Source organism: Pyrus communis, chromosome 3, assembly GCF_963583255.1.
Source record: "Pyrus communis chromosome 3, drPyrComm1.1, whole genome shotgun sequence".
Lineage (NCBI taxonomy): Eukaryota > Viridiplantae > Streptophyta > Magnoliopsida > Rosales > Rosaceae > Pyrus > Pyrus communis.
In genome coordinates, this window is record NC_084805.1 from 21,032,551 (window position 1) to 21,046,660 (window position 14,110).

At 34.6% G+C, this 14,110-nt stretch overlaps 2 protein-coding genes across 2 annotated transcripts; both read left to right on the forward strand.

Annotated features, from left to right (window-relative positions):
• Positions 1-6,079: 6,079 nt before the first annotated feature.
• On the forward strand, positions 6,080-6,532 carry LOC137728407 (ubiquitin-conjugating enzyme E2 11-like). The gene has a single exon (XM_068467203.1). The coding sequence runs from the start codon at positions 6,080-6,082 to the stop codon at positions 6,530-6,532; it is 453 nt and encodes a 150-aa protein (XP_068323304.1).
• Positions 6,533-12,645: 6,113 nt separating this feature from the next.
• On the forward strand, positions 12,646-13,098 carry LOC137728408 (ubiquitin-conjugating enzyme E2 11-like). Its single transcript, XM_068467204.1, has one exon. The coding sequence runs from the start codon at positions 12,646-12,648 to the stop codon at positions 13,096-13,098; it is 453 nt and encodes a 150-aa protein (XP_068323305.1).
• Positions 13,099-14,110: the final 1,012 nt, after the last annotated feature.

Below are 14,110 nucleotides of genomic sequence, written 5' to 3' on the forward strand. Positions count from 1 at the left end.
TAAATGTGATAAGTGTATCATTACTCTTATTTTAATTTGTGAAAAAAATTTCACATCATCACGCAACGAAATATTTTTATTACAAACGATTAAACTATTTAAATTACACATCTTTGCCATTTTAAATTATTCTTTATATTTTTCATAATTATTCTGAAATATTATGTGCTTAATGATGCTCCTAATCAAACTGTATTAACTTTGTCAACATGCCTAACAATTTATTACACGACTCGTTACCTCAATCCGAAATTATACAAAATTAACATGTTTCAGATCGACACGATAACGAATCAAGTCGTTATCGAATAACCTGATAAACACCTGTTAAGATAACGGGTCGGTCCAAATGTACACACGGGTAACCCGAAACACAATAAGAAAAATATTAATTTAATAATTTTATACCACTGAAATAATTAAGAGTACTGGGATTTAATCTCATTTTTGTGACCAATTACACCAGCAGTCAACAGTCCAACACAAAACCTAATTCTCAATCGCAATTTCACAGAACTTAATATATTTTTATGTGATATAGTTATTGTTTGTTGGGGTTTTTTGAAATAGGTCCAAAGTAACTAAAAATTGGACCTATTTCAAAAGTCAAAAGTCACTAAAAATTGGACCTATTTCAAAAGGTAGTCTATAAAATTGGATCTATTTCAAATTTTCCCTTGTTTTTGGGGTATTTATTTTTCCTAATTATTTTTGATAAACTTCTCATAATTTAAATTGTTTATAATGTTTTGGTTTTTCTATACTTAGTTTATGCGGAAGAAAATTATGATGCGGAAAGCCTTATTGAAAACGTCATCAATATAACACTCGAAGACAATAGATCAAGTCAAAGTTCTAATATACCATTTCTCCATGATGTACAATGAAAATTGAAGGATTTTGTAAAAAGAGTAACATGCAAATTTTGAGTTTCTTTTTTTGTATTTGGTCAAGGCAAGTTTTGAGTTTTATTGGCAAGGTTTTAACTTTTGAGAAAAGTTCCACAAGCTTGAAAAGAAAAATTCATCATTTTGTGTATCCTTGCACATTTGATATTTTGTAGTAGTGTATTGATACTTTTTTATTAGACTCTTATTCTGGAGTATGTAGTACTAAATGACAAATGTGTTTTTATGTTTTGAAGAAATATTTATGTGACAATGTGTGTCCAAATTTTAAAAATATATATATATTTTTCTTAACGGGTTAAACAAGTCGGGTCATTTTACCTGTTAATTTTAACGGATAAAGTGACCCGACCTGTTAAGAATTCGTTAAGATAATGGGTGTGACACGACATGACCCGTTAAGATAACAAGTGTTACATAAAAACAATATGAACACGACAAACACGACTCGTTTGTCTAGCCTGGAATGAGCCTTTATTCAAGAAAATTGATTTACGGCAGTAATTCATGGTATACATGGTTAGCTTATTTGCTTGGCCTGGAATTTTTAATCTTTAGTGCTGGCGCATTTTCCTGAGTAGTCATTCGGCCGTTATAAACTCGAGCTTTTGATCATCTTATATGGGAACTATGGAAGAATATAGTTACGAGTTTCAAATGGCTTTGCTTAGCAGCTTGAATTCGTGCACCTTTTTTCTGTTAAATGCAGCAGAGCAAGCTAAGGTAGCCAAGGGGATCCATGTACTAAAAAAACCTGTCGTCCTTGTCGGAACCACCATTGTTTTTCAGTTGGGGTGTAGAGGTGAAGATGGACTGGAAAATGAAAATGGCTTTGTATGAACTCTTACAACTGTTAATAAACTAAAAGGACGACGCTCAGGCCTACCCAAGCCATTTGTAGTCAGCCTCAATGAATTCATGGTAATGCCTTTTGGTCTTTCGAATTCCTCTTCTGAACTCGTATACTGCATCACCATGTTCTATCGATCGATGCATTTTCCGGTGCAACGCATTTTGCGGTTCAACTCCAAGTATTTTTCCAAAGCGTGGGACAGATTCATAATTCAGTTCGAAGGACAGATTATTTTCTGAGCGGATCTTTTTTTTTTTTTTTTGGATAAATTAGAATTAGATGCCTTATTTTAGATTTTTCTAAATTAAACATCTATTACTTTTCAACTTTTGATTAAAGTGTTGTTACTTTTAATTAAACTTTATATTCCAGTTATATTCTTAATTTAAGTATTTTATAAATTCTTTTAAATCCATTTCTATGTAAAAAAAAAAAATGCACTCAATAATATTTGTTAATTTATTGCAATTTTTATGGAATCTCATCCCTTCCTCAATTTAAGGATTCAATTATATCCACTGAGGTTCAAGATTAATTGGATGAAATATAGTTTTTTCAATTTCCAACTCAACATTTTATATAGATTATAGAAAAAAACAAGAGTCGTTTATAATTAAAATTGAGATGTAGTTTTTTGGGTTACACAACTTACACATAATGTACTATAAGTTTTGTATGTACCAAAATAAGGATAATATAACGTACTAATAACTTGGTACGTACTAAATAAAGAATTGCATAACGTACCAAAAGCAATATTTTATAAGGAAAACTAATGAAAATGGCTTGAAAACTTTTAGTTTTAACGATAAGGACAAAATAAAGGGTAAAGTGAATAGTACCAAGATTGACTTTTTAGTGTAAAAATGTGGTTTTTCGTTAAAGTGAACAATATTACGGGCTTTTCGTTAAAACTTCCTATTTTATAATGTACCAAAATACTAATACGTACCCAGATTAAATTTATATAACGTACCAATCCAATTACGTACCAAATGATTGGTACGTTATATTTAATATATGTGCATGTTATATTTCATAATTGTATGTTAATAGGATGTTTATGTGTTTTTATAACAAATTATGATAAGATAAGATTGGATGTTTGTGGTGATTTTAGAATATTTGTGATATTATTTTCTGAACTAGTTGGTTAATTAAATACAATAAAAATCATAATTTTTAATTAAAAATTAGTAGAAGAATGTTTGATCAAAAGTTTAAATGTTATAGATGTTTGATTAAAATTCAAATTCGAGGCATCTATATCAAAATGCCCATTTTTTTTTCATAAGGCTTAATTTGGATGTAATGAGAGCCGTTGGATCATAGTCCAAGTGACCTCTCTCCCTAGCGTAAGATTTAAGTGACAGATTATAACATGTGTAATCATTTCATAGGATGATAGAATCAAAGGCTAAGATTTGATCTTGTTGTAAATTGTTAGAGAAGTATCTCTCTTCTCTCTCCTCTAACGGTTATATTTGGTTAGAGGTGAATGGAATGGTAATCAGAACCTTCATCACTCTCGCAGCACCATTGCTGCATATTCTCTGCAATTTTCTCTCTTCCCAGACAATCCAAAACTCCATAAAACTCAATACTAAAAACTAACACCGTTCCACTCTTTTACTCTCTGATAAAAAATAGGAAGGGATGATCAACCAAAGTCCTTTTGTGCTTCGTCGCAACATACCTCACGACCAATAGTAACTATTGCAATTTCTGTGCCTTTTTCATTACCTTCGATGACAGATTTATGAAATCTGGCGGAAACACAGGGATCCCTCTCACTCAACGGGGTTTCCACCATCTCTGTCAAATTACCGAAAGGCAACTCCAGTTCCAAAATCCTTGGGAATTCTGGAAGCTTCAAACTTCAAAACCAAAAGAAAACTTGAACTTTGGGATTCAGAAATGTTCAACGCCGACACAACTCTTGGGACGATAGCGATCTAATAAAACTGGCTTAGAACAAACTCTCTCGACCATAGGTGCAAACCCATCTAAAGCATCTGGAAGCAACAAATACATGGAGAAACTCTGCGACTAGTTTGACACCATTTTGTAAGGAAGCGTCAAGACTTTGAAGTCGTCAAAGGCACTCACAAATTGATAGTCATAGCTTCCCATGAAGGGTGCCTAGGCTTGACTGATGATCTGCTACTTCCAAGGAAAAAGTAATAATTATATGTTTCTGATGGATCAAACTAGCCATCCCGATCCCACTAGTCGCATTTGTCTGTTTCAGGAGACGCAAAAATCCTGTGCTTTTTTGGGAGATGTAACGTAATGGTCCTATTATTGATAGGTGGGTGATGAAAGAGTGTGTGGAGGAGTCATGGTCCAAATTGATAAGTCTCAGTGCACAAGGTCCACGAACGAGTGTACACAAGGCACTATGTTTTAGGAAGAGTGGTGAAGTAGTGCTTGCAATATGTGAAGATTAGAATCAGCTTCAGCGGACCTCGTGAGCAAACAAATTAAAAGTCTTGATATTCTGGAGTACCAGTATTATTCTGCTGATCATTATCAAGAGAGCCTTGTTTTACTTGACAATTCCGATGTAGTATCTAACCGAGGGAAGAACATCATTTGATATTGAAGTAGCCATGTACTGTTCGATTGTCTTTCGCTTTTAATGTATGAAGTCACTCCATCCATCTAATATCTGCTTCTTAGTTTATATCATTGTAATCTTTCTTGTGGTGTGAGTTTTCTGTCCTGCCATTGGATGAATATCTAGTTCGGATCTCTAACCTAAACAATCTTATGAAGCTTTTCCTAAAATTTTGGATTGCGAATGAGCAGAGATTCAAACAAGTAAAACCTAAAGAATACTTGCATCATCTGGCAAAGGCTGTGTGAAGGTGAACTCTATTTTTCTCTATGTACTTTGGTCTTTGGAGCCAAAGTTTTCATCAGGCCTCCAAGTTTTTTAGAATCTAGAAGTTGAGGTATACGAGTGAAATTTCTGTGAGTGGTGCAGATTAATGAGTTAGAATTATGGTAGATTCATGGTTCGATTACTTTTTATTGTAATTTTAAAAAATTGTAGTATTTTGAAAATTTAAAAACCTAATTCATAATTTTGGTATTTTTCGTATTATTCAAATTGTAAATTCGGAATGATTTTTTGTTTTTTAGATTTTCTTTGATGTGCACCAGGTCGTGTGCGCATGAGTTGCACACTCCAAAACCAATTTACTACAACACTGCAACAATATAACGATACTCCAGCAATCCAATGACAATCAAATGACATTGTAAAGACAACATCAAAGGTTGCGCCTGACCTAGTTTTATTATTATTGTTATAGTGTCATGATATGTCGTGAGAATATTGTTGTTGTTGTGTTGTTATGACACCATTACATTGATGCAAGCTTGTGCACAAAAAAGAAAATAGTATGAATTTTTGCGAACTTCTGTAATTTCCAAGTTGTTTATGCCTTTTCCCTTTCAGGCCCACTACTATTTGCCCATCACAACCTTAGAACAAAATGAAGGCCACTACAAACCCAACTTGTAGAAACTAAAGATGTGTTATACGGTTAAGATTTTTTTTATTGAAAGATAATCATTTTGCGATAAAGTTATGCCATTTGACCTAAATAATGTGGATAATACATACTAAATACTCATAAACAAAATCTTGAACAACTCTATCATGTAACAAAAGTTAGTTTGTGACGTTGTCAGTCACATATATTGCGTGTAGACAATCTATAAGAAATCCTCGATATATACAACATATGTGATTTATATATAGCGAGTGATATTTAAATCCCCAGTTCCATCATTATAAGTGTTTGTATCCCTAAACCATCACAAAATTGTTCATGTGGCACTAGGACATGGAAACTTGAAGGTCAAGAAATTTCAAGACTAGTTTAGAGTCCATTTTCCCATCTTCAATATTAATAATGATGATCAATGCTAAACCATGCCATCTTGGAAGTTAATGATCTTAATTAATTATAATTAGGCAATCTCGAATTTCTTTATCAACATTTCATTCTTGTTTTTGTTTTCATTAACGCTAACCCATGCCATCATCTAAATAGTTGCTAAACCCATGCCATCTTGGAAAATCAATGTTCTCAATTATTGCTCCGAAAAGATATGGCATTAATATACAAATTAATCCTATAAATTCAAGAGAATGGAGGTCCGTAGCTTGTAGATTGTAAGCTATACAGTACACAACAGTTTCATCTTCGATCAAAGCGCGATCAGTGCGATTCATCAGACAAGTACGTACCAAGGGCTTCGGTAGAGACTTGTTTCATTTCCGAACTTGCTTGCGAAAAGGTCAATGGCCGCCGCGAAGCACATTTTGAAGGAGCTCAAAGATTTACAGAAGGATCCTCCTAATCATATCAGTGCAGGTCCTCAATCCTCCGGAAACCTATTCATATGGCAAGCTACAATTATGGGACCCCCTGCTAGCCCATATGAAGGAGGTGTATTCTACCTTGAGATTAACTTCCCCGCTGATTATCCCTTTAAACCGCCAAGGGTACAGTTTAAGACTAAGGTCTACCACCCAAATATCAGTAGCGATGGAACCATCTGTCTCGATACCCTAAAAAAAAATTGGAACGCTGCTCTTAGTATTTCTAAAGTGTTGATCTCAATATGCTCATTGCTAACTGATCCAAATCCCGACGACCCTCTCGAAAAGGAGATTGCTTGGCTCTATAAAAATAATCGAGGCAAGTACGAAGAAAATGCACGTATCTGGACTCAGAAGCATGCAATGGGATGATTTTCATGATCAAATATTGCCCAGATTAGAATAAGTAAGAGATGTATCAAAATAACGTCATGAATGCATGCATGTATGCTTGATGAAGAATTCTATATAGAATATGTGATACAGAATAAAAAGACTCATGAGCAGCTGATCGTATGTAATACGTACTCATATGTTTGTTTTAATTTATATTTTAGTGAACAATGTTTCATGCAATTAATAATTTTCTTACGAATCAGAGCTAAGAACAACAACGGTATCGATCAAACATGTTAGAGAGAGAGCACGCAATATGATCAGTTGAGATGGTAAAAATAGCATTGTTATAAAAATTCTCACCTGGCGCCGTCTAGGTCTTGCCTAGGCGCTAGGTCACCATCCCGATTAGTCCCTAGGCATTTGAAAATTAAGAAAGTGCATCTAGAACCGTTTAGGTGTCCGCCTAGCCTGCCAAATCTGTCTAGGCATCTGTCTAGGTTGCAACTCTCACTTAGACAGAAAATCGATCATTTTGCATTTTAATTTTTCAATAAAATGTAAGAAACTTGTTGAATACTTGGATGAACACTCATTATATGTTGGTTCCCCATGTTATCAATATGTTCTAATACCTTATAATTTATATCTCATTATATGTTGCAATTTATGTATCTCAATACAATTATGTGTTTTTTTTAAAGTATAAATCGGCACTGATTTATACAATATATAATAAATTTACTTAAATCCGCCTAGACCCCCGTCTAGCCGCCTAAGCGCTGGGCCCTAACCCGCCGTCCGACTAGCGCCTAACTTTTTTTAGAACCTTGAAAAATAGTCATGTGCACAACAAAAATATTAGGGGTGAGTTCTTTTTTAAAGATTTTTACTTGGTAATTTTGCTCTGGTTTTTCTACATGGCTAAGCTTTTTGAGTGTATAGTTTGAAGAAAGTTGGGGTTCTCACCATAAAATCAATTGGTAATATGGAGAGTAACCCAACCTCTTATAAACCCTTGCAAAGTAGCTAGGTTTCTTCTTTCACCAATGTGAGACTCTTTTACCTTCACATCCTCACATAGTTTAGGCTATCGATTCCTATAGCTCTTTATTGTGCTTGGTGATCTCAGTGGATCATTTGGGAACTAATTCCTAATATTTCATCAAGTATGCTTCATTTTAGCTTATCTATCATTTCTATTCTAACTTCTCCCCATTTTATTTGCTCATCAATTTTATATCTCCTATTCTGATTACAAATTAACAAAAGAGCCAAAAGTGTGTAACTTTGCTCACAGTGATGATGAGTAGCCTGCTTTAGAGAATTAGAACATAAGTGCGTAACAACATAAGACATTAAACAATGCATGTACCGAATAATATATTTATGATGATTTATTGATTTATTTTATACATTTAACTGACTAAAAATTTCCAATTTGAATAATTTTTGTAAGGATGACATTCAAATGAATATTAAGAAATTGAATCGTTCCGATTAAAGTACTTACAATAAAAAAAAAAAAAAAACGTTATTTACAAGTGGGGACCAAAGAGGAAATGCAAGTATTATTCATCATAAAGTTATATAATAACAGATTAGCACATTACTTTAACCCAAAACGAACTTCTACAGTGAAAAAAAAAAAAAGATAAAAAAAGACTACTACAATAAAAGAAATTCTCGACATTTTCTTGAAAACACGTTTCTTCCCTTGTGGCTTATGCTGATCTTCACCTGTTAAATCATTCGCCATCGTCTTCATCTTCTTCACCCACCTTATCGAACCAGAAAATTTTCGAAACGGGAACCGGCACAACGAAACAAGTAAACCAAAAGAAACACCGCGCTGCAACACAAAACCCAAAACCCAAAAAAAAAAAAAAAAAAAAAAGAAAAAAAGAAAAAAAGAAAAAGAAGGAAAAAAAACATTATTTAAAAAGTGAAAAAAAAAAATTTAAAACATAAAAACATGCATTGTCAACGTTCAAAAAAATGATTTTTATTTTGGAAGGTGAGAAAACAAGTACCCAGTTTGAACTTTGAAGATCTCCACCAGATTTGGCCAGAGGACTGACACCAAGAAAAGTCATGGCCTTAGTCCTTAACGACAGCAAGCGCTGCTGCCTACGTGGTGCAGATGTAGCAGCAAGCTTAGTGGCATGTGTTCCCAGCACCCGCTGTCTTTGGGTTAGGTGGGTGTGTAGAGGAAGAAATGCTGAGTGAAATTGGATGCAGCTCATCGTGAATCCCAACTACTCAGCAGAAAAGATGGTTTTATTATCTTTGCAACTTTGTTATAGTTCTTGGTCATGGCTTATGATATAATTTAGCCCAACCTGCTGGCCGAATTGTACCCAGCCAAAAAATAATTATTATTATTATTGTTACACCAGAAAAAAGAGAATTGTGATTGGAATCTAAAATTCTTATTGTACACTTTAAACTTTTTATATTTAGAGAAAAAATAAACTTTGAGAAGTGCACAATGAAATATGGAGTACCAATAATAGTTCTGAAAATAAGTAGTTTGCTTTAAAGACAAAAATTTCTTTTCGTTTCGTTTTTTTTCGTTTCGTTTTTTTTTTTTTTGGTTTTTTAACAATAGATTTTGTTATATTAGATGTTAGATTAGCCACTGGCAGGGTTCGAACCCACACTGTCATGCAATGGTTCAACTCCTTTACACCACTATGATAAAGGGCCACTTGCTTGTTTTATTTTCGGTTAAACTTTGTTTCTTCTTTGTTTAGTGTGTATCGAATTTTGGTAGGCTTCATGGCAGTTTATCAATTTGATAAAAATTCAATAAACTGCCTCCTGCTTCGTAATTCAATTGCTTTGAATGTTCTTGAAATTTTGCTTGCTTGAAGCGTATTATAAAACTTACTCTCACCTCCTCCTACTCCATGGTGTTTTTGGTGCTCATTATTTATCTAGCTTTCAAATAGATTATTTGACTGAAACGAAACAAGAGGTTACTCTTTACGTTGACCTTGCGTTTGATGAGCACTGCAACCTAGAACTTCCCATTCCTCACAAGGAAAAACTGTGAAACTCAAGTTTTCGTGTGGTTGGCATTTCCAATGGGTTTGTGTGCCTTCTGGATGACTTGTCCTTTTATCCGTACAACTTCATAATATGGAACCCAATCATAAGAAAGTGACCCTTCCTGAACCTAATTTTACCTTCAAGAAGTGTGGTGGATATGATGCTTTTATTGGTTTCGGGTATAATGCTACTATCAACGACTATAAAGTTTGTCAGATTTGTCAATCTTTTGGATCAACAGTGGCGTCCAAATGTACCTGACGTTTATTCACTAGCCACAGGCTCATGGAGAAGTCTTTGTTTGGTTGCTCCTAGATTATAGCGAAGAGACCCACAGGCTTTCGTCAATGGGGCACTTCATTGTGCTTATTTCGGAAGGAAAATATTCCAGAGAGTTTGAAATATGATAGTACCGTTACACAGGGTTCATAGCATAACCTGATGAAATGGGCATTGGACCATGGAGGTAACAAGGTGATGCTTCAGAAACCGCCAATTTCGCACAATGAAATCAGAACATAGTGACAGTGATAGCTCTGATATGAGAAGATACGTTTTCCTTCTTTCTTTGGAAAAAGTTAAATATAGCATGTATCTTAATGTTATTTGTCTTGGAAATCTTGAGTAATTGGATATACCTGCAGCAAACATGATTACTGGACTCTGTAAAGCTGAGCTTGCTGAAGCGTAATTGTTGATCATTCATTTTGCTATGTGCAGGTAGAAAATGAGGACATATTAAATTTCAATACTCTTACAATGCGGTTTTCTGTAGTTGCGAAGTGGTAATCTTGCTGCATGTAATGTCATAATCTAATAATCTATATCTGCGCAGAAATGTCCGACGATCATTTTCATTCTCTGGTTATCCGGTACCTCTTTGTTTGCAAAAGACATCCTTGGATATTGCAGTGCACCCATGTACCTTTCGGTTGTCTATCGCTTTTAATGTATGCAGTCACTCCATCCATCTAATATCTGTTTCTTAGTTTATATAATTGTAATTTGTTGATGCATAAAATTGGTGAAGGAACAACGTAAAGTGTTAAGTTTGTGATCTTCGCTTGGTTGCTCCGGTCACCTAGTGAGGATAATATGTAAAGAGATAGAGTTAGGGAAGCAAATACAAGATGTATGTGGGTCACCCTAAGTTTGGCTACGTCCACGGAGTAGAGAAGTTCTCATTAATAGTGAAGGGTTTACACAAATATATAGGTTCAAGCATAATCATCATTAGTGGGTTCTCATGACTAGTTTAAGTACAATAATGACATTGAGGATTAATTGTAAGAGAATGGTCTTCTTTTATAGTTGAGGAGAGTCTCCAGTTTTTATCCACGGTGGATGTGGGACTCTATGAGCCTTATTCTGACGTTGACATGTATCGTGCTGTGATTGGCCTCCTAGGTGAAGGGAAACTCTTGTACTTCGGCAGGGATGCATCCGCATGAACCCCTCAGTAGGCCCTTGAAGATATGAAGTTGACAGGTGGTTGATAGTTTCGGGATTGGTCAAGTATGGTACAAACATAATCTTTCTTGTGATATGAGTGTTTTGTCCTGCCATTGGATGAATATCTGGTTTTGATATTTCCGTGAGCAACCTGATGAAGCTTCTCCTCAAACTTTGGATTGCCAATGAGCAAAGGATTCAAACAAGTAAAAACTAAAGAATACTTGCATCATCTGGCAACGGCAATATTATGAAGTGGAACTCTTATTTTTCTCTATGTACTTTGGTCTTTGGAGCCAAAGTTTTCATCAGGCCTCCAAGTTTTGTAGAATCTAGAAGCTAAGGTATATGAGCGAAGTAACTGCGAGTGGTGCACAGTAATGAGTTAGAATTATCTATGGTTGGATTACTTTTTGTTATAATTTAAAAAATTGGTAGCATTTCGGAACTTTAAAAACTTGATTCAAAATTTAGTATTTTACGTATTATTCAAACTGAAATTCTAAAATGATCAATTTTTCAGATCTTCTCTCATACGCACCGGGTAGTGTGCGCATGAGTTGCACACTCCAACAACAATTTATGATCCAACAACAATCAAACAACATTGTAACCACACCGTCCAGGGTTGCGCATGACCCGATTTTATTATTGTTGTTACAATTTCATTATATGTCATCATCGTACTATTTTTGTTCCAGTGTTGTTATGACTCCATTACATTGACGTGGGTCTATGCGCAATAGAAAAAATATTATAATTTTTGGGAACTTTCGTAATTTTCAAATTAGTTGTTTATGTTTTTTTCTCTTTCAGGCCCACTAGTACTATTTGTCCATGACAACCGTAGAACAAAATGAAGCCCAATACAAACCCAACTTGTAGAAACCCAAGATGTGTTATACGGTGAGGATTTTTTTATTGAAACATAATCATATTGTGACAAAGTTATGGCATTTGACCTAAATAATGTGGATAATACTTGCTAAATACTTGTAAACAAAATCTTGAACAACTCTGTCACGTGACAAAAGTTAGTTTGTGACGCTTGTCAGTCATGCATATTGCATGTGGACAATCTATAAGAAATCATCAATACAAACAACATATGTGATTTATATATAACGAGTGATATTTGAATCCCCAATTCCATGATTATAAGTGTTTGTCCCTAAACCATCACAAAATTGTTCATGTAGCACTAGGACATGGAAACTTGAAGGTCAAGAAATGTCAAGACTAGTTTAGAGTCCATTTCCCCATCTTCATTCATAATGATGATCAATGCTAAACCATGCCATCTTGGAAGTTAATGGTCTTAATTAATTATAATTAGGCAATCTCGAATTTCATATCCACATTTCATTCTTGTTTTTGTTTTCATTAACGCTAACCCATGCCGTCATCTTAATAATTGCTAAACCCATGCTATCTTGGAAAATCAATGACCTCAATTATTGCTCCAAAAAGATATGGACAAATTAATCCTATAAATTCAGAGAATGGAGTAGATTGTAAGCAATACAGTACACAACAGTTTCATCTTCGATCAAAGCGCGATCAGTGCGATTCATCAGACAAGTACGTGCCAAGGGCTTCGGTATAGACTTGTTTCATTTCCGAACTTGCTTGCGAAGAGGTCAATGGCTGCCGCGAAGCGCATTTTGAAGGAGCTCAAAGATTTACAGAAGGATCCTCCTAATCATATCAGTGCAGGTCCTCAATCCTCCGGAAACCTATTCAAATGGCAAGCTACAATTATGGGACCCCCTGCTAGCCCATATGAAGGAGGTGTATTCTACCTTGAGATTAACTTCCCCGCTGATTATCCATTTAAACCGCCAAGGGTTCAGTTTAAGACTAAGGTCTACCACCCAAATATCAGTAGCGATGGAACCATCTGTCTCGATACCCTAAAAAAAAATTGGAGCGCTGCTCTTAGTATTTCTAAAGTGTTGATCTCAATATGCTCATTGCTAACTGATCCAAATCCCGACGACCCTCTCGAAAAGGAGATTGCTCGGCTCTATAAAAATAATCGAGGCAAGTACGAAGAAAATGCACGTATCTGGACTCAGAAGCATGCAATGGGATGATTTTCATGATCAAATATTGCCCAGATTAGAATAAGTAAGAGATGTATCAAAATAACGTCATGAATGCATGCATGTATATATGCTTGATGAAGAATAATATATACAATATGTGGTAAAGAATAACAAGACCCATGAGCAGCTGATCATATGTAGTACGTACTCATGCTTCTTTTAATCTACATTTTAGTGACAATGTTTCATACAATTAATAGTTTTCGTACGAATCAAAGTTAAGGACAACAAAAATATAGATCAGACATGTTACACCTCAACTAGAGAGAGAGCATGCAATATGATCGGTTGGAATGATAAAAATAGTCATGCTCACAATAAAAATATCTGGAATGAGGTTTTTTTTTTTTTTTTTTTGAAGATTTTTAGTTGGTAATTTTACTCTTGCTTTTTCTACCTGATTGTGTTTATTGAGTGTATAGTTTAAGGTATCAATTCCTATAGCTCTTTAATGTGCTTGTTGATCACAATGGATCATTTGGGAACTAAATCCTAGCATTTCATCAAATATGCTTCATTTCAGTTCATTTGAAATTTGTGTCCGATTCTGACCTCTCCTCATTTTAATTGCTTCTCAATTCAATTTGTCTAATTTTGATTACAAATTAGTAAACGAGCCATAAATACATAACTTTGCTCAAAGTAATTATATTTTTTGTTCAAAATAATGGGTTTGTGTTAGAGTTTAATGTTAAACTTATGAAGAAGATATGTACCACTCCAACAAAAACAGGAAAATCTTTACCATCAAATTATCAATCGTGCTCCAATGGCTGGATTCTAGTTCCAGATAAGTCGACAAAGATCTCACAAACGTGTACACTCATGAACCCCTAAAATAAGTTGTAAATCACCCCAAAAGCTTCCTAGAATCACAATAGTGCCACAACAACGCGTGTAATAGTTCTAAAATTTGTGGACCTTAGGCATTGAGATACTCTTCAGCTCCATAGCAACCTCACAAAGCTTACCCTATCTTTTTGTGGGATATAAATACCAA

What these genes read in the sequence shown, in the direction of transcription:
- LOC137728407 (XM_068467203.1), top strand. Translation starts at nt 6,080, where the DNA reads ATGGCCGCCGCGAAGCACATTTTGAAGGAGCTCAAAGATTTACAGAAG.
- LOC137728408 (XM_068467204.1), top strand. Translation starts at nt 12,646, where the DNA reads ATGGCTGCCGCGAAGCGCATTTTGAAGGAGCTCAAAGATTTACAGAAG.